We start from the raw sequence: 21,703 nt of genomic DNA on the forward strand, positions 1-21,703 counted from the left end.
GTTTATAGAAAAAATATTTTCTAAATAACTTGTGCAATACATTTTTTTAAAAAATGGAAATTTTAAAAAACAAGTTATTTAAACCAATTGATAATGGGATAGTGCTATACTATAACAATACAACTCGGAAACGTTTTCAAATAAATAAAACATAAATTACCCATATTAAAGCAAAATATTTAGCAGAATATGTAAAATATATATTAGAATAAAACGTTTTACAAAGTATAGTTAAGTAATCCAAATTAAAACAATTTTTTGATTGATCGAAAATTAACAACAATAATACCTCATTGTAGTAATACTATTTATAAAATTTGATAACATCGATAATATCCGCAATCGACCTAGCACGTACACACATTGTATAACGTTGTGTTATGTTATGTATATTGTATAATGTTTATTTAATGTACGTTTGATGTTAGATATTTCATTTGACTACGAAATCATTTTTTACCGGTTATTCTTTAGTAGATCAATACCAAAACGATGGAAATAACTTTGTACATCAATCACTATAAATATTATAATACAGCGTATTTTATGAATATCGCTTTTGAATAATATATTAGTATTGAGCTCTAATTAATTAAAAATAGCAATACATTTGGTCATCGAACTGATTTCGTTTGATACCCGGAAAGGTAAGGGTAAGTGTTTTTCTGTAGACGCATTCGACAACAATGTCAAATGGTATAATAAACAAGTACGAAATCGTGAGACAAAGGAGTGTCAGGGATGATATAACATGTAAAAAAAAAAAATCGTGTGTTGTCTACGTTAAATCTTGAGCGAGTAAATCATAGTAAGTATGATCTCTGGAGTGGCTGATTATCGGCCTAAAGCGATTGAATTCAATTTCGAGGGTTAACCGAGTGCACCCCGTGTCGACATTTCGATACCGCGTTCGAACATATACACTTTCGTAAACAATAACACTTCTTCTTTTTGAGTTTGGTGAAAAATATAAATATTAAAATGCGTCGAGGACATGAAAAAAATGATAATGACATTATATTCGGCTACGTTTCCTTGTCGTGACATAAATAGTAGACATACAAATCCTTTCGTACTCAAGCGATTATTGCACGCACATTCGCACACAACTAGGTATTATTTTTGACCGTTATTTATGTCCAGATCCAAAAAATGGTATAACGATAAATGTATTTTGTTTTATCTACTGGCATTATACTAGGATAGAGTTTTTTTTATTTTTTATTCCTATCTGATCGAAATTTCACGTAGTAAATACATGTCAAAAACCCGGCACGTCGTAAGTTCAAGAGAGTTGACACACTTAGTTTGTATTGAGTTAAAAAAAAAAATAAAAAAATACTGCAATTTTATATTGGTTTCCAGTGCAGAGAAATATTAAGAAAATAAATGTTGAAAGAATATTAAATGCCTTTCAGTCGTCATTGTATTTCTTTTAGTAAATCAATTAATTTTATGACATATGGCTGGATAGTTGAATATAAATGTGAAATTACCCCTATAAAGATCTTCCCTGCGAATGTAGACAGTTTTTATTTATGGGTTGTGGCTTTTAAAGTCAGCCCTCTAAGTCTCCCTATTTCTCTGTTCTTCATTGCTTTTCTCAATTGTATTCCAGGTTTCACCATCAATACATCACAATTTTCCTATCTTGAGAGAGGTTTTTCCTGATGTGGCCTTTCTGTCGGTTCATATAGCTTATGTATTATTTATTATAAAACTTATTTTGCTAATTTTAAAATGTTAACTGGTTACGTAAATTAATGGAACTTTTATATTCAGAATCATAGTCGATAACTAAGGACAATATCTCAATTCAGTAAATTTTTAAAGATACATTTTAATCTCAATATTTGTAATTAAATAAATACAAAAGTATCTTTTTATTTTATTGATGCACGTAAATAAATCATAAATACTAAACAAAAAGAAAACCTTTATATTATGTTAAAATCTGTCGAAGGTATAAAATAAATAAATATTATTTCATTGTTAAATAATGAAAACAAATTGAAAAACAACTTTACAAATGAAAATGTATACAAATATTACAATTAATTCCCTAACAATATAAAAATATATTAGAATTGAGATATGATCGTAGCAGTTTGTAATTAAATTATATCCATGGGGAAAACCATCGTGTTGGACATTTTTTTAAAAATGTTATTTCGAGTACAGTTAATAAAAATAAATAAAACAAAAGGGCACACAGGATTATATATGTAAACGGAGTAATCCTATTGGTCACACCTGTGTCATTTAGAAAGGAAAAAAGTAAAATGCGATGCATTGTAATCCAATCGTTGATGATGTGTTATTAAAAATACGGTTGAGACCACAACTTTTTTAAATACATTGTTATAAGCGTCACACAGAATCGTGTGAAAAATCGAACACGTCTAGATGGTTTTTTACGTTTTTGGGTTTATGCTTACGTACCTCTTTTTGCATTTTAATTAATATTATCGTTTTATATTTTATCAATCTTGCACGCATATACGCACCCACTCATAGCACATGTTTACCAGCTCATGAACAATAAACACGTCGGGATCGATACACGCGGTGACGACGAACCGCGTTTAATGTAGACCCACGTTGAGTTGAAAATTTCATACAAAAGGTCCCTGTCGGCGATACTTTTTGTATATCATACATATAAATGTGCGTACGGAGCGTAGTGAATGGTGGTGGTGGTGTCGAGGACGGCAGCAGTTGTTGAACGATGTACAAATGTAGTGTAGGGGGACTGTATTTTTTTTCAGTCGCCCGAAAAGGTCGTGCGTGAAAATGTCTTTGGAGAAGGTCTTAGAAGGTCGCACTGATAATGAGGTTATACGTATAAATCGTGGCGTCAAACGTTTGTTGTGGAAAATGTACCGCTGTCGAAAAAAGGATGAAAAAATAAGAAAAAGGCCAAAAAAAAAAAATAAACAATAACAACACTATCATTGTACAGAATATGAGAGTTTTTTGAGTGATAAAATATGGACCCGAAAACAATGCGATACTGCACGAACTCCGCGTGCACGTGTTATAATAATAATGGCAAGCGTTATTTATTCGTTCGCCGGGATCAAAGGTCGTGGGCGAAACGCGATGTGTGCACGTATAATACGCATGCAGTGAACCAGCAGAAATGTATCATCGCCGTTGCAGTCATCGTTGTGATATTCTGTTAAAAAAGGCTTCACGAATATAAAATATATCGTAGCCTGTAGACACCTGTAGTACAAGTACAACGAGATCGTCTTCAAAAACAATCTTTTTAGACACTGTGTGACGGAAACTATCTGCAAAAGTTGACGACACTGGACCAACAATTACAGAGCCCACGGTTTACCAGATCGAATGGTAGTGGGTTGAATAATTTATGGGACAGACAGACTACACGGCCGACGGCTAATGGGTCGAATAAACGATAGTTTTTAAAATATTTAGCGTTGCCAAAACTTTTTTAGGGACGTCTAGACCTTATTGCGACATATATTTCCGTATTTCCGTTAAAAAGGTTTTACGAACTTTATTTTTTGTATGCAAAATCAGCTTATAATTCAATTACCGTCCACGACATCCGTTATTACTGATGTTTATGAAGAATAAGTATAACTTTTAATTTCATGACACGCGATGCCACGTGTACAATCCAGATAAGTATTATAAATTGAGTGCATTTATATCATATTATTAAGATTTTTAAAAATTACGTCATCATATAGGTACAATTAGGTGGTAACCTCGAGTATTAATTTTGTATTTTGTCAAGTTTTTAGCTAATACAGTTTATAAGACAAACATGAGTATGAGAAAAACATAACTAATAATGAGAAAACTATGAAAAAATGTATTGTTATATGGGTCCATTGACCTTTTCTCGCTTGTTAAACCTATAGAACTCGGCTGAAACGAAAATAACAATTTGTAGATCGGTTCAAAATGAATAGTCAATATTAACGAGTATATCGAATGATTGACGTGGAAGTTGAACGGTCAATCGGCATTTTAATAATGAAAGTATAAAACAATAACTATACAAAACAATTTTAATCAAATATTATATCAATCATAAACGAAATTATATAATAGCTATTTACCTCCAAAGCAGCTATTGATATAGCTATATTAGTTGTCCACCTGGAATTGTACTCCAAGAACCATGTCACCTCATCCGCGCACCCGTAGAAGAACGCGTTACCGGTTACCGTATCTCTGCATTCGGTAGGCAAAGCTTTCCTCAAAGACAAATAATCGTTTGGTCCATCTGCTCCGCAACATCCGATCTGAAATCATACCACGACGTGGAAAATTGATAAACTTCAGTAGTTGTACAAACACTAGTTTACAGGACATATAAAAAAAGGACCGCCTGCCTAAAGACGGTGAATGTGCTTCCCTGAAATCTAATTAGATGTAAGGAAATGTTATCATTTCGATTTCTAGACGCTTTAAATTGGTAATTTTAGGTATAATACTTCTCATAATCTTATTAATTTTAATTTTTTTTATCAACATTTAATAAAAAACAAACCATACTGGATATCAAACTCCAAATCTTCAAATCCTCAATAAAGACAAAGTGGACCGATGTCCTCCAACTCTGGAGTAATGCAAAAAAATACAATTTAAATAGAATTCTAACTCTACAATATATAACCGTACGTAAAATCTCTAATGCCCCACCATATATTTCTAACTTATCTCTTCATATATAATTAAAAGTGAAGACTGTTCACGAAGAAGCTATTACCTATTGTAAAATACGAGTATACCATTCAAAACTTCTTTTTTATCCTGATTCCCTTATAGCTAATCTAGTCACACTATCGATTCCAGAAAACCCACCGAGATGTTCAAAAATAAACTGGTGCAGAAACCTTCTTGATAATAATTAAAATGTAAAATTGCATGTTGAAAAATAAATACATTACAATTGTTTATATCTTTATAAAATGAATTTACTCGATATTTAAGATTATGTTCACAATTAGTAAGAAGCACCAGCAAAAGCCCATATAGAATCAGGACCCTCTTTACTGTAGGTTACGATGAAAGTAAATTGATTTGTTTAATTTATTTTAACTGAAAACATATTTGTGTAAATATACAAATAAAAACCTTCTTAAAAATACAATATAAAGAGCTTTATTTCACTTCTTAAATATCTTCTTCTTACGTATAACTCTATTACGTAAGTACAGTGTACAATTTCATACTACAATGCACCTAGTAATGTTTTCGGATAATTCAATCCACGTGATAGGTATTTAGCCGGTGTGTAAATGTCCTTGTGTTACACAACAGTGCTGTTGAAGTGCAATACATTATATTGGAGCATATATTTTATTTTTTACTCATAAGAGTAGTACATACAATGATTGTTAAAAATAAAAATGTCGATTTCACCGTGTTGCTTTTATGACCGGCAAAAGCACAATAAGTCCGGGTGCCTCTACAAATGCCAGGTCCAGTATACAATAGCATGTACATGCGATGACTTTTGTGCACAAGGTAGAGGGAAACCCATTGCTCCGGGAATACTACACTTGAAACACAAAACACGAATTCAGAATGCACGTTTCAAAAGAACAGTCTAATACAAAATGCTCAAAAGGCCATCGATTGAAAACGAAATACGTCTACTGCCGCGGTGACGGTAAGCTAATGCGTTTTAGCACTTAAACATAAAAACGGCGGATAACCATGGCAGACGCTACGCGGTCATTTGAATTTACGAGTACGTTACCCCGGATGGTCATCGGTTGAAATTCTTATACAAATATTATGATAGTTTATCGCGATTTTCTGTACGTTCATCATCGTGGGACAAATAATTCGTTTTTTTTTTTTTAACTATAAAAAAAGAAAAAATAGCCACGCGCTGTTTAACAAACTCTTGACTGGCAATTTATCAAGTACTCGCTGCTTTTATTCGGAACCCAACTAGTGTGATATTTTTTATTACCTTTTCATATTTCAATCAGAGTCGACTCGATCGATTAGAGCACATATTCATCGATAGTCACATCGTTAAACTTTTTATTTCACTATTTCGACAGTTTAATATGAAATACCAGCTAATTCATCGTGAAAACAATGCGAATAGGTATGTTTAATAAAATCATAGTATATCATAGTATAGTATAGTGTTGCATGCCAAGAAGTCGGTTGTGGTATCGATAAAGAGATCATGATATTTAAAATAAAGTAAAATGAAAATGCACTGCTCTCAAGTTGAGCAACAGTTGTATTGTAAAATAATTACAAGTCGAAATAATTATTCGTAAAAATAATTTCCTGTCAACCGCGTGCGTGATATGTTTCCTCACATCTTCCATGGTCCTAACATTATCATTACTTATTGTCTTGGGTCGTCATATAAATATTTATAACCTTCTTTTATACAAACGCTTGTACATTAATTTATCTTCATTCGTTCGTTTCACTTTCTGACCTTTTTAATAGATTTGATGATCACGACGATATGGACATTTTTGATAGCCCATTCCTATCTCTTTACGAGTATAATCTGCATTGAACAATAGGATTGCACTTATGTCGTGTGGTCGTAATAAAAGTTAATGTTCGCAAACCCGAGGAAGAGAAAAACACGTCGTCGATTTTTAGCTTATGAAATTAGCTCGAGAAATTTGTACTTGCAGTTGTTTGAGGCATGATGATGGTTTCGCGAACTGCCCTGTGGACGACTCGTATTCTGTATGCGCACGTTTACGGTATGCTGAAGGATATACCGCATATTATGTACATTGTTCGACACTATTGAAACGTATAACGCCCAGAGTAGTATCATCAATCGACATGAATCAGGGGCGAACGCTCGGAAAAAGTTTGCGGGGGTATTTAAAATAGCGTAAGATGTAAATCATTAATAAATAGTATGCTATATAACTTATTACATAATATATGTATACAGTGGTGTAGATACAATTTTTTTCTGGGGGGGAGGCGTTTAAGAGTCAATTCATAATATTCTTAGTGTATCTTAATACGAGCTCGTATATAAAATTATCATATTACATTTAAAATGGTATTATTATTATGTCCCGTATTTAATGAAAATTATTTTGTTACTATTATATACTTACTGTATAATATATACCTAATCATAGTAAAATGAAAATATAATTTTACTATAATATGTAAATATTAATAAATAATAATTAAAAAAAAAAAAAAATGGATGGGTTGAAACTTTTTGCACCCCCCATACCACTACACCCCTACACCACTGTATATATATATATATTTTGATATTTTATTTGCAAATCTCATGGAGAACTTTGAAATCACTGTTAAATGTGTTAATCAGGTCATTTTTTTCTGATATTTCGTGGGGGTTGGGGGTTAATAAAAATACAATGTACATGGAAAACGGTTTGCCCATTGTTATGTAAACAATATAATATAGGGTAGAACACGATTGTGTACGTTTGTAGATGGGTAACAAAAAGGTGGGTAAGAAAAAATAAACACGATTGCGTTTGAAATTGCATGCGACGTTGTCAAATTATCTAATTTCACCTTATTATATTTAATAAATATAGAATATACATATACATATAACAATTCTATACAGTTCATAAAAAAAATTAATAATAAATCAAATGAGGATAACTAAATAAAAGAAAAGTAATTAATTTAATCTAATTTAAATTAATTAATAAATAAATAAAATCGACAGTTTTTATTTGAATTTAATTATTGTTAATAAATTATTCGAAAATGCTTAAATTTGGATTCCTTGACATCTATAACCTACTACTTTTATTGAATCTCAGAAAATACCGGATAATATAACGGAAATAACGAAATTTCGTTGTATCTGATATATTTGATATCATTGAAAACATTAAAAACATTAATAAAACACAAAGTATTTATTAACTTCTTTATAAAGTTCTCTCACATAGGCATGTAGTATACATCAATACCGGTATGAAAATTGGTATCAAAGTTCAAAACTTCGTACACAATCGTGTAGTTAAAAATCAGGTAAAATCGTACGGAATCGTACGTAGTTTAAAAAGGTATCACCGACAACGAACATACGAAATCGTGTTTTACCCATAATATAATAATATGCTAACGTATTAGCGGTAAGTACACGTTTTCGCATTGCTATACGCGTGGCTTACACATACCCGTGTGGTATTTGACGTGAGACGACTCGATTATAATAATATTAGGCAGGCGGTCAGAGAACACGATTGTTACAGCAGCAATAATAATAATAATACTCCATAATGACGTAAATAAGGACGCGTTAGGAATTGGTTCGATCGTCTGATGTAGCTGATACAATGTCAAACAGACGCTATAAACTGCGCATATACGACAAAACCCGAACCATCCTGGTAGTGATATAATAAAATAACTGATATATATGCACGTATGTAAAAAAATGGCAAAATATTTTATTCGAAACGTCTGCGGCACAATGCGAACGTCATTAGCCGATTCGAAGCTGTGTATGAGGTATAATAATAATAATATCTAAAACGTCGGGCTGATCCATCACTTTTTATAACATCGAAGTTTTTTATTCATCGAAGTTCATCATCGTCGTCGTGTACGTACCCACAAGATATGGTTTCTAAAATTTTTACGGTATCTAAACAGCATTGAAAAAAAAAACGATAAGTGATGTTTTAAATTAATACGATCGAATACATTAAATAAATCGAAAGTATTAAGACATGCTTTAGATAAAAATGTTTCTATATTCATCTGATATGAGGAAGGGATCGATGGATCGATAAAAATGGGCTGATAAGACAATATATTCTTTAAAGTTTTTTAAATTTTAAATTAAATCTTTCTTATATCCATACTTATCCAATAAATTGTATAAGATTATAGCTTGATAAAATATCTATAACACAAAATTAAAATTCGAGGTTATCACATACAATCACTTTATTATTATAATAACATTAATCAGCCCTTTGGACATATTGTATCAATATAATGACGTCATTTTTGAAAATTTCTAAATCAAGTAAATATTTATCTGAATCGTGTATGGTAATTTGATCAAGGAATTTAATGTACTCGATTTATTATTCAAACATAAACTATAACATTTAATATCAGATCGAGTTTTAAATTTAAAATTAAGTTGGCAATGGTTCAGTCAAATATGTATTAGTTTTTAGCAAACAACAAAAAAAAAATTGTGCTCATTTGGTAGGCATGCGCTCTACTACAGACAGCTAACCAAATTTCTGATCCCGAAAAGACGACTGTTATAAAACTTATAGAAATTTTAGTCAAAATAAATATAATTGTTATATAATAATAAATAAAATCAATAGCTAATAAATGATAATGTATAAGCATTTTTTTTTTTTTTTTGAGAGCAAAGAAAATTGTCACCTTGAGGTATTCTCTAGTTAACGCTAAATGATACTCAAATGTTACGATATTATAAAATTTAAAATAATCATTACCAATCTAATTTTAAATTTATTTAAACTAGTCTGGGTGAAACGAAAATCTTATTGTCACAATATTTGGGCGAAACGGGTACCTGGGTGCAACGGACTACGCTCGTAAAAAGAGACGTCATAAAAAAAGGTCTAAAGATGCTTTGTTGAAATGTTGTAACGACCTCGATAAAGTATAATTTATTCGGCCGATCGGTCGTCAGCTGTATAGTTTGTCTGTCCGATAAATTATTCGGCCCACCATCCGTCAGCCTTATAAACCGTCAACTCCATTGTTACCGGCCCAATGTCGTGATCTCGATTGATATACTTATACAAATATCATGTTTTACGTTTGTGGATAAAATGCAGCATATAGCATATGGAGCAGTTCAAAATCAGTCTAACGTTTTTAGACTTTTTATAGTTTAACACGTTTAAACGTAACTTTTGCATACAAATCAGAAGGTTACAATTGTTAACAGAACTCTGAAAAAATGTAATTTTATTCTTAAACTCACATCATAATCGCTAGAACAATAAATTAATCCAAAATTGTGAAACGGATTTCTTTTTTAGATCGTCATCATTGAATATCACTTATATTTAATCAATTCTTACACGAAGACACAAGATGTTGTGGGAAATAATATTGTTATCTGATCGCGGTATTTAAAAGTTGTAAATACCGTATTACTCCCTTATTTCATTGAGCACCCATTAATCCCAGACACTCCATTGATGATCTTTATGTAATTATATTACACAATGATGCACATAGGGTCACTTCGGGAACAGTCAGATAATTTTCTGAACCGAGATTTTTGAATGAGCACACAAGTTCGTCACAAGTTAATTATTTTATCGATTGTGAATGTAAATCGACCGATGGATTCTTTTAATCCAAACGAATTCGTTTAAGATTTATCGCATGATCACTGTATGATTGAGTATAATGAAATAGGATTTTACGTAATGGAGTTATATTAGCAATACACCTCTATCTCAATTTGGGACCGGAAATGATAATACGGAAAAAAATGTTGACAGTCGCAAAAACGCATATCCACGAAGAATTTAAAATACCACGATAATGAAATTCATATAATGTTTGGTCATGTCAATATTTACCGCATAGTTGATGAAATATTTTTTAATAGAATGTAATTAACGATAAAAGCGTTTCTCCGGATGAATAATAAATTCCGTCATCTGTAAATAATATCATAATATTATACTATGTCCGAAGTAGTGTTTTCCTAAAATCAATCATTTGCTTTGTTAATTATTTTAATAGCTTTTGTTGCGGTCCGGAATAAATAATATTAATATTTTTTTGCGAAAAAGTTAAATGCGACGTATTGAAGAAGACTCAAATTGTAATTGAAACGCCTTCACTTTTAGAATATGATATTACCAAGATATATGATGGCTGGTATTTACGAGGAGGAGTCTACCTTTTAACGTAACTTTAATGTTTATTTTATAAATTATAATATTAAATTATGTCAAAGACGAATTCGCAAAATTCAAACAAATTAATTTACATCTTAATAAACTTAAAATTGTTCTCTATTGCTAGAATTCGTTAAACTTTTTCAAAGATATTTAATACTATGTGCTATCACAAATATTAATAATGTTATGCTTTGACTCCGAGAACCGACCACTCAACTCCGGCACGAAAAAACATGAACGGAATATCGTGGCATGGGTGGCGCAAAAACTTGTGGAACAAACATCGTACGAGCTTTCAAAGATAAGGCTCACTCGACAATTTCTTTTCCTTAACGAGACGTATTTTTGAAACGTTTCGTATTCCTCGTCCTCGCTTTCTTTCCGTTCTTTTTTTTTTCATAAATATATGTCTATTTATATAAATAACGTGTACAATAGCTGCGTTAAAAAGTGCTTGATTGTGCTTGCTGTAAGAAGAAGAAATACGTATTGTTTGCTGTGAAAGTACTCACGGCGCATACGCATATTGTATTTGGTGCATCGTAAAAATGAGTTTATCGATAAGAAACATAATATTAATAATAATATGCCGTTATGTCTAAATTCACGTGTTTGTTGTCACAGTTTTCTCTCCCTTTCATTCTATTGCTCTCAAGTCTTTTAGAGTTTTTAATATTTACAAGTTTATTTGCTAATGTGCTAGACAAGTATTCTCCGAAACATGAATAAATGATGTGTTAATTGTCGTCCATGTGTCGTACTGCTCACTTTTTGTTTGTGTTAACCACTCGAACTTCCTTCATTATATCCAATCAAGGCTTAGCAGGTTGAGATCATACGTCATAGAATACATTTTTTCATATTGTAACAATATTATTCCCGTTAAGAGATAATCAATTTCAGATATTTTTAACGGACATGTTTACAATAAATAATTCATAATATCAATAATATAATTTATGTGCACTCAAAGAATGTAATTTTTTCACACATAATAATTTTCCAAAATATTTAAAAATCCACAACACTTTAAAATTTCGTTTTTTATTTATCTATTACGTGACTATCTTATCATGTACTTTATTTTCATAAATCCAGGTTTGTCAAAAAGCTCAATAACGTACATTTTTGCTCATATATATAACATAGTCAATGTTAATAATAACGTTAATAGGTTTTCAATATTTTACACGGCTTAACATAACACGAATGGTAAGAAAAACGCATAGGTTCGAGGGTTTAGACTTTTCGAACTCTCTTAAATAAATAAAACACGAGCGTAGTGAGGTCATCAACAGTACTTTAGTCATTCTACACTCATTTAATTTAGTACTTATAAAAGAGGAAAAAATAATTAATCGAATCGTATAAAATTAGCAAACGATACAACTATTGTTCCATAATAATTCATTATTATTCCAAGCACAACGTTTTATTGATGAGTTTTACATAAAATAAATCTAGAGCTAAAAATTTGTTTCGATTCATATCGAATTTCATGTTTTACTCATCAGTCCTTTGGGTAACACAAATTCGAATTTTGGACCTTTTTTTAAGCTTTTATCTTTTCTCAATCTAACCCATACCGTAATTATTTATTTTATCTCTGTTATTTGATGAAATTAATTTTTTCTCAAACGAATACCAAACACGATTACACTAAAAAGAAACAATTGTTTTTTTTTAATTCATTTTTTATATTATTATCTTTTTTTTTTTTAATGAATCGTAAAACAATTATTCAAATAGATTTGGCCATTAAACAAAAGTTGGAAGTCACTTTAGTATATTAGACACATGAAAATTAATTCAGTTTATTTTAATTGACGAAAAAATTACAATCATATATCTCTTAAAAATAAAATAAATAAATTGCTAAAAAAAAAATTCATCGTTGTAAATTCAACAAAAATATTTTACTTTTTTCAGATCTTAAAAGACGATATTTTGGCGGTGATTGAAGTTTTCAACTCATTATAAACAAGTCATTATAGTATGATAATAACTAGGAAATCTTTGATAAATATATATATATATATATACTCGTATATATAGTTAATTTTTATAAAACAATCAAAATCCATTAGGATTAAACTATAGAGGATCAAAGTAGTAGAGTGAAAATTCAGATAGAAGTGTTTTAAATGACACATTTTTTCGTACAAGATGATTTTTTTTTAAAAACTTTTGCACCTGAAATTCAACTGATTGAAAATGTATTCTTAGTTTGTACCTATCGAATTGTAAGAAAAAAATAAAGGTTAAATTTGAGATACAAAATTAGTCTAATTAGTTATGTAAATAAAAACAAATACTAAAAATTCTACAAAAGTTGATCTATGCATCTTACAGTTGTTTATAAATAATTTTATTTCTGGATGACATAACAAGTTGAATAATTGATGTTTCGAAATATATAACTTAAAATGCATGGGTTTTGCATGTATTCCATAAATCACAGAATGTGAATAATTATCGAGTAAGTAAAACATTTAATAATGAAATCGAACTTTTCATTTCCGTCAAGTGGGAATATTTAGAAATAGTTTTAGTTTTGTAAACCAAAATTTTTCACTACGATCTTATTTCATTTCTATCGTTTAAATTACGTGTTTCGATGATAATATCAAGGTAATTGCGTGCATTTGAAGCTACATATCTCCGAGGAAATCCTTAAACGTTACCAAGACAGTTTTGGTAGGTCGAGTACCTGATAATAATATTCGATCAAAGCAAAGCCCACAATTAAATAACTCAAAAATAGTTTCCATTAAATTATTGTGTTTTGCGATATTTTACAGAAACTAAATGTTCGTAACGCAGAACGCTGATTCCATAAGTCGACCGCGTGTTTGTAAATCATGAACGGTTCCGTAACTTTCGTGCGATTCCCGTTTACACAATTGTAGTTTGGGCATTTGAATGGGCCATGGACTCATCGGCTTGGAACTTGGATCAGGTCTATGTGACAATTACTGATCGACCCGACTAGTGTCTCAGCAAATTGTAATGTTATAGTTATACATCAATGTAATGCGACATTCGATCGTCGTTCGGCCGAGGCAGATTTGTTTGAGCGTATACAGGCGAACGCTTGCATTATGTAGCAGGTGGCTGCTACTCGGGGTAAGAGCGTATCGCTTAAGTTTTCGTTTCGTTTCAAATTTGATCCTTTATTCTATAAATAAAACACAAGCACCGTTGGTACAAGTAAAAATATGTACACGCGTACACGGTGTATGCACTGCTCGAGTTGTTTCCACCGCGCGGAAGGTCATGCACGGGAGTACTGGAAGTACACAAATGTTTACCGAAGCAATTAAAGAACAAAACAGTTCTCTTTGAAAGTTTGGATTCGAAATTAGAATGTTTGCGTATATATTTCAAGACTTGTATCAGTCGACTCCTGCCGACTAGTGTATAAATATTAACTCCGAATTAAGTTTTATAACGAATACAGTGGTTTCGCCACTTTTCCCTCTTTATGCGTTTTAATTTTTCGCGTGCACGTACATCGTGGTGTACCGTTGAGTTGCACACAGTACAAGTCCGTGTGTATGATTATATCCTTCTGAGCAGGTGAGGTGTTAAAACTTTCACCGTGTTTTCTTATTTTAATTTTTATTCTATAAAACTTCATTACCGAGCGGTGTGTGGTTAGCCGTATATGCTTGTATTGCACTGTGTTACGTCCGCACGCAGTGTTTTATTGTTAGGAATTCAAAACATGAGAAAAGTCTTATTACTTCTTTGAATAATTTACCGAATATTTCGGTCAGTCAAATATATTTATATAAATCTTTTATAACAAATACCGTGCAGACGAACATATTCATTTCAGAATGTCATTTAAATATTACATTGTTATAATTTATAAATAGTACCTAAATAAATATCACACACAACTTTGTCGTGCGGACGATGGATATTTAATTATAATTATATATTAATTCCATTATATTACGGTTTTCGTCCGTTGAATAATAGTCTTGGATGTAAAAATGTTAAATAATAGTTATATTCAGAGAACATACATATTATATGTAAATATGAGATAGGCCTGCGGTTATTTTTAAACTACTTTTTCTCGTCGATATATCATTATTTTTCCAATTAATAGGATATACGTTAGTAATAATGACAAGTTTATCACATTAAAAGTATGTCATGGTGTAATAGTTACTGTTAAAACGGTTGTAAATTAAAATTTAAATTCATATATTCTGGAAATAGTGAAACGTCGATCAAAATGGATTTTAGTGCAATTTGACTTACTTTTTCGTAGTGATTTTTATTTAAATAGAGCCGTTTCGCTTATGAAGTAAGTTCAAGTTAGCCGAGTGAATAGAAATCAGGAATTAATTAATTTACGCACAATTTAATTAGTCGAAGTGATTAGCCACAAGTATTTATAATGACAGTACATCGATTTAGATAACTTAATTTGATTCCAGTCGCAGTCAAGAACAATTTATGGATATATTTTTGTGATTCCTAAACGTTTCTGTTATACATATCATATATGATTATACTTATACGTAGTATAACTTATCAATGATGTCAAAACAGATTTCATTGAAAAAATTATATTGAAAATGTTATATAAGTGGTCAAGAATAACAAATGGATACACAAAAATAACATAAACGTAAAGAATAGAGAAAAATGTTATAAGAAAATCAAAGTATCTGAAAATCATATAGATCACAAACATCTGAAAAATTTGAAAAAAAAAAACCTAGCACAAAAGAGTTGCTCCGAGAGAGCAAAAAAGTGGTGTTTATGTATTACATTTTATTTCAACTAAATAGCTATCAACTGAATTCAGTAGACAATGTTCGAACTATAATTTTAAGAATTTTCTGTTTCAGCAGTAGCAGTTTATAAGCACATATTTTACCTGATAGATGATTGATTTTTGAATATTACGGTTTCCATAAGACGCAAATTCCTCGGCCGAATTAATTACAACAGTTTTTACGAATATTTTGCGAAATTTCAAATTCAAACGAATATAATAATATATCTATGTAAGTCTAATTATTGCCATATAATCAATTCATGTTCCCACTTTGGAAGCGTTTTATTTGTTTTTTTTTAGAAATACTTAGAACGTTCATCGATTCAATAATTTTTTCAGAAAATATAATCTAAAGGTCTACAAATCAAGAAATATCTTCGTCAATCTAGATCGGTGGTTCGTTTGCTTGTATTTATTTTAAATAAATATATATTTATATTTTTTTGTAGGCTGTATACATAATTTTTTTCCAATCGATTCTACATAGGCAATGTACGTCAAGTGATTACAATGATTTTTCGATGGCGATGAAATGTACGGTTCTTAAAATACTTTCTCATCTACATTTATTAAGTCATAAAAATTGTCTTTCGATAATAGAATATAAATATATAAATCATTCATAAAAAAAAAAAAAGATGCCCTTTTATCGTCAACGCAAAAGTTGTGCCGACGAACGGAAATGTATGCACTACACACCTCCTTGGGTTAACCCGTTGCAGTCTCATTAAGACTAGAGTATAAATAGATTTAACAAAGAATATCTAAATTGGCCTGAAAAATTAAATAATTTCTTTCAATCATTAAGTTGAGCATAAACTTAAAATGTACTTATCTTTCTTATTGATTTGTACAACTTATATAAGTTAATATGAAAAAATAGCTACTTTAAATAGTATATAGATTTACTTTTTTTCCAAACAAATATAGTTATTTATATACGTTACTATTATCCCTATTGAAATCTAAGAATAATACATTCAATATTTCCAAGATAATAATTTCATTTATTTTTATCGAAAAAATAATTTATAGAAAAAATAAAATTACATTTTGATATTTGAAAAATAATTATTGAAAAATACATTTTACAAGATTATAAAATTAAATAATAGCTGCATATAATAGAAAAAATAAAGAAGATATTTGTTGTGACAAGAAAATCTGTATAAAATTAATTTCCTGATTGAAAAACATATAAAAAATAATCAAAGAAAAATATTTAGCTCGTTCCAGTAGAAGTTTTTTTAACAAAATTAGCTTGTTTTTTATCAAAATTTTTAACTTTAATTAGGCATTTGTGTGTGTGTGTGTGTGTGTGTTTTGGAATTTGAACATTGAAAGTAGATCAATAACTATTTTAATTTATTATGAATTAAATATTGATATTAATAATCTGTAATGTTCGAATATACGTATATCATAAATACGAAACATATCGCTGAATTGCCAAACCTTTATAGAATAATATTTCTACTTTTATAATATTTTATTTTTTACTTCACTTCAGTCCTTTATTTCACGTTCAACGGTCATTTTGGTTACGTGTTCACAAAACATAATAACAACAATGTACTTCGTGCACTCCGATTCCAACCCCTTGCAACAGAATATTCGTGTAGTTTTCCTCCGACAACGGCGGGAACTACAAATAAGCACATACACATATGTTACTATGTATATCGGTAAAAAAAAAAAAAAAAATCAAACGAAATGAAATACTTAAGCCTGTGGCATCGAGGACAAACAGAAATAAAGTGATAAGCCGTTGCGAAATCTAACGGCAAATAACCGTTTACCCGCCTCGAGCCGGTGACGTCTTCTTTTGCGCCGCAGATTACCGCCACCGACACCAACACTTTCCTGTGATCCGCAATATCATGCGGGCGTATGTGTTATATTTGTTCGCGACTTACCTAAGACGTACCGGTGTAAGTTTTAATTTTGACGATGAGCGAAAACTTTTCTCGAAGGTTATTGTGTGTGCTCGTGCCTAGGTGGATGGATATTTTTTACCGCTACGTGTACATGGGAACGGTATATTCGTGCGCGTGCGCGTGAAGTTCTTTTTCTGCCAAAGTAATAATAATGATGACACGCCCGGCAAAATTCAATTTCGCGTGACAATTTACTGATAATATTATATTATACCGTCATCGCGCCTTTTAAAATAAAATAAAAAAACTGCATTTACATTACGCGTAGTATACGCGTAGTACATAATATAAGAACTCGAAAGAGCTGCATATAGGTACGCGTTTGATGAGAACGGGGAAAAAAACCTGCAAAGCATGTACACATTCGTCGTTTAAAAAAAAAAAAAAATTTAGTAAAATTGAAATGCGGTTTTAAAGTGTAAAACAATTCCACGTAAACTCGTTCAATACCAGTGTTACAAGAAAAATTCTACTTTATTATTGAACAATAATATTACAGTTTATACTGGAAAGCATAATTTTGTTTATGGTACAATAACAAGGCTGAAAGAAAAACCAATATAATAATTATTAAGGTAAAATATACCCAACTGATGTAGTATTTTGTGATTATTTCATCTCATTCGTAATAATAACGTTCATGAAAATACACAGACACGTGATCGGAACCATTTGAACCACGAAGGGTATGTTAAAAAAGTCGAAAACTTCGGTATTATAAGTTTTACAAAGTATTCTATTGACTTAAAAGAGAATTTTTATAGTTTGTAGAGGATTAAAATTCAATTAAATGTATCAATTAACTATACACGTTGATGTTCGATGTATTATTAGCGAAAATCTATTGTTATTTTTTTCTTTATCACACTGTTAATTAAAAACTATTTAAATATTTGGATGCAGTAAAATATGAAAACGACTGCGTATCTTGTAGTCCCCAAAAAATCATGTACATTGGAATTAAAAAGAAATGTTTATCGGGTGCTTGGATACATGAACATTAAATTACTACGTTTAATGATCGAGACCATAAACTAATAAAACGGTCAAAGATTGATTATCGAAGGTTTGATTTTTTTTTTTTTATTTATTTTTTACTAATTTTAAAGTTTTCAAATATACCTATACAAATATACATTTGATTTTGACGTAATTTCTCTTAGAAATTCATGTATTATATTGCACATTAGATTCATGCATGCAAAGTTTGAAAATATAGATTTAAAATTTAAATTTTGAATGAAATATACGAGTATGTATAATAATATTGGTTGAATGCAGAATACTCTCTTTGGGACACATACAGACACAGGCTTGTTTGATGTAAAGTAAATAATTTTATGAAAATCTTAAATTGTTCATATTTTAGTCATAATTATTATACGTTTCTTAAATATGTATTGATTTAACTCATAAAACACAAACATAAAAAAAAAAAAAGGAAGCAATTATGTTATTTTAAATTGTGAATAATAAAATACGTTGAAATATAGTATTTTTTTTTTCTTTGCGCCCCAAATGGTCTAATATTGAAAATAATACTAAAAGTTCAATAGAACTACTCTTATTTGCAGTTGATATAGATTCGTAATAGCCCCAAAATTGTAGTTCTTGCAGTTTTCGGGGTATCTTAAATACATATTACGATATTATTAAATATTGTAAATCATCCATTTTTCAAAACAAAAAAATAAGAGAATTTGTCAATTTCCGACGTCCCGTATCAAATTATATGTTTATACATTTATAATATAAGAAAATCATAACTAAATTTTTTACTCTGAACCTATAATCAGTCAGAAAAAATCGATTGGGTGCGGCCCTAACCAGCTAACCTGAAAAAACGTCACTAAAGGTCAAGGGTAATGATGAATTTTTTAAGGGCTACCAAGATGCGATATGTCTTAAACTTAATATTCGGCGTTAAAGGTGCAAAACAAGTGTATCAACGGCATGATACGTCAAGCAAGGTTAAGTTAGACCTGCGTCTAATAACCTAGTGTTGATTTCTACAAGATTTCTGTTACTTTCAGTCGACCACTAGGGCTGTTTATAATTTCTCGTTCATAATAATTTTATGGACACCAAAATACGATTCAAACTAATTAGTCTTTTATTGAATACGAATGGATTAGAAAACGCACAAATAAATAAATATTGAAATATGTTTTAAATTAAATGTGTCTGTTATGTATTTACATGATCTTGTAACTAAGTCAGTTAATGCAAGTGAAATAAAATCATACATAGTATGGTCATCATCTTCACTAATACACATGGTAAGGAGTTTTTAATGCCGTGGAAAATAGCAAAACGTTCAGTATAATAAGTCACTATGTGTAATATATAATAAAAAACTGGAACTGCATTGTAGGTCTATCAAAACAATGATCACTAACCCATCTTTTTACTTCTACTCGTCGACGATTAATAGAAGATGATCTGAATCCACCCGTTTATTACGGTAATCCATATATAATGTAACTTTAACTAATGACAAAGTATTTAATGATTGAATTAATTAGGAACGGTATATTTACGTAAACGCAAGCCAACCTGACGGGAGACAATGAAATAAAAACGTGGCCGTCAATCAAATTACTTCGGCAATCAATTGAGAATCCATCGTCCGGAAGGTCTTTACGCGTAAATAGAGAAATTTGCATAAAGAGAAAGGGAGTGGGCTATTGATGCCTAATGACCTATCAACTAGCCACTATTCGACGTTACTGAACATTATATTACTTCAGTCACATATGTACATTCTATTGCTTATTATGCACTTGCCCGGTTGCATGTAGCGTAATAACTTTGTAATGCACCAATGATATTCAAAAGCTCATGCAGTATATAGTGCATTCGTAGATTATAGTTGGACGTCCATAGACGATTTAATTTAAACCCGTTGACCGAATTTCGAGGAATATCGAATTTCTCATCCGTATAATACTATAATTTCTTTAATGCATGTAAATATCTATATACTCGTACATAATTTATAATTTATGTTGCATCACACAAGAAACGGATAAAAATTTATATCCGTGTAACCGTATAGTTGTAATATATATATATATATATATAAATTTAAATATGCATAATACGATTGGAAACGGACAACTTGTTTTTATACGATATGTTTTAGTTTAAATTAGGAGTCTATTGGATCTAATAATACCACATGAAACAAATCGCATTATAATAGTTACAGATTGCAAGTGAAACTATGGTTTTTTCCATGGTTAATCACAAGTTTGAATTTATGTATTTTTTAAAATTGAACGTAGATGATTCTTTTAACGGTCATTTATCGAATTTTTATAATAGTACACACTATGATATTGAAAGATTAATTTAATATTTTGAATTATTTTAAGCTAAAATAATAATAAATTGTTTATTTTTTAATTATCTGAGTTTGTGTTTTCGTTTATTTCCTTTTACATTAAAGTATCCCCCTAACCCTTTTCAATAAACTGGCCTGTCCTTCGACGACATCAGATGTGATGCAGTAATGATTCGAACAAAGTTAATTAATTATTGTTAAATCTGTATACATTATATTTTATATAGAGTCTTTCATGTTTGGCTTACCTCAGGGACGGACTGGCTTACCGGACTACTAACCTGTAGGACATTAAACCCTTGTACTAAGTAGCTGTTTATCAATAAGTGCCAAAAAACCATGATTAAATAATTACTTCTAAAATCTTTATTATTCTCGTACATAGATTAAGGTTATTTATAAATTTATTAAAATAAACTAACAATTGTAATAAACATAAACCGATTCTGATTTAAATTTAAATTTTGCAAAATATGTGATACTTCTATTATATCATGCTTAACATTATGTGAGTACAAATAAATAAATGTACATAAGTGAATACACATTTAATAAAATATATAAATGTAAAATAAAGTAATTCCTTCTCTTCTTCTAAACATATCCAAAAGGAAGCCTTTTACGATTCTAGTGCAGTAGGTTTTTACTAACCCAGTCCACCCCTGGTCCTACCATCTCTATTTATTTCTTTGTTGCTGCCCATTATAGCATTCCG

General features: G+C 30.3%; 1 protein-coding gene across 1 annotated transcript in view; it reads right to left on the reverse strand.

Moving 5' to 3' along the window:
- The window catches only part of LOC112692898 (tetraspanin-2A), a 301,290-nt gene that overhangs the window by 13,906 nt on the left and 265,681 nt on the right, over nt 1-21,703 (reverse strand). Inside the window, exon 4 of the mRNA XM_025567722.1 lies at nt 4,098-4,283. Coding sequence (XP_025423507.1) covers nt 4,098-4,283 — 186 coding nt within the window. The remainder of the gene's footprint in view (nt 1-4,097; nt 4,284-21,703) is intronic.

This window comes from Sipha flava, unplaced genomic scaffold, assembly GCF_003268045.1.
Source record: "Sipha flava isolate LNK unplaced genomic scaffold, YSA_version1 78_pilon_pilon, whole genome shotgun sequence".
NCBI lineage: Eukaryota > Metazoa > Arthropoda > Insecta > Hemiptera > Aphididae > Sipha > Sipha flava.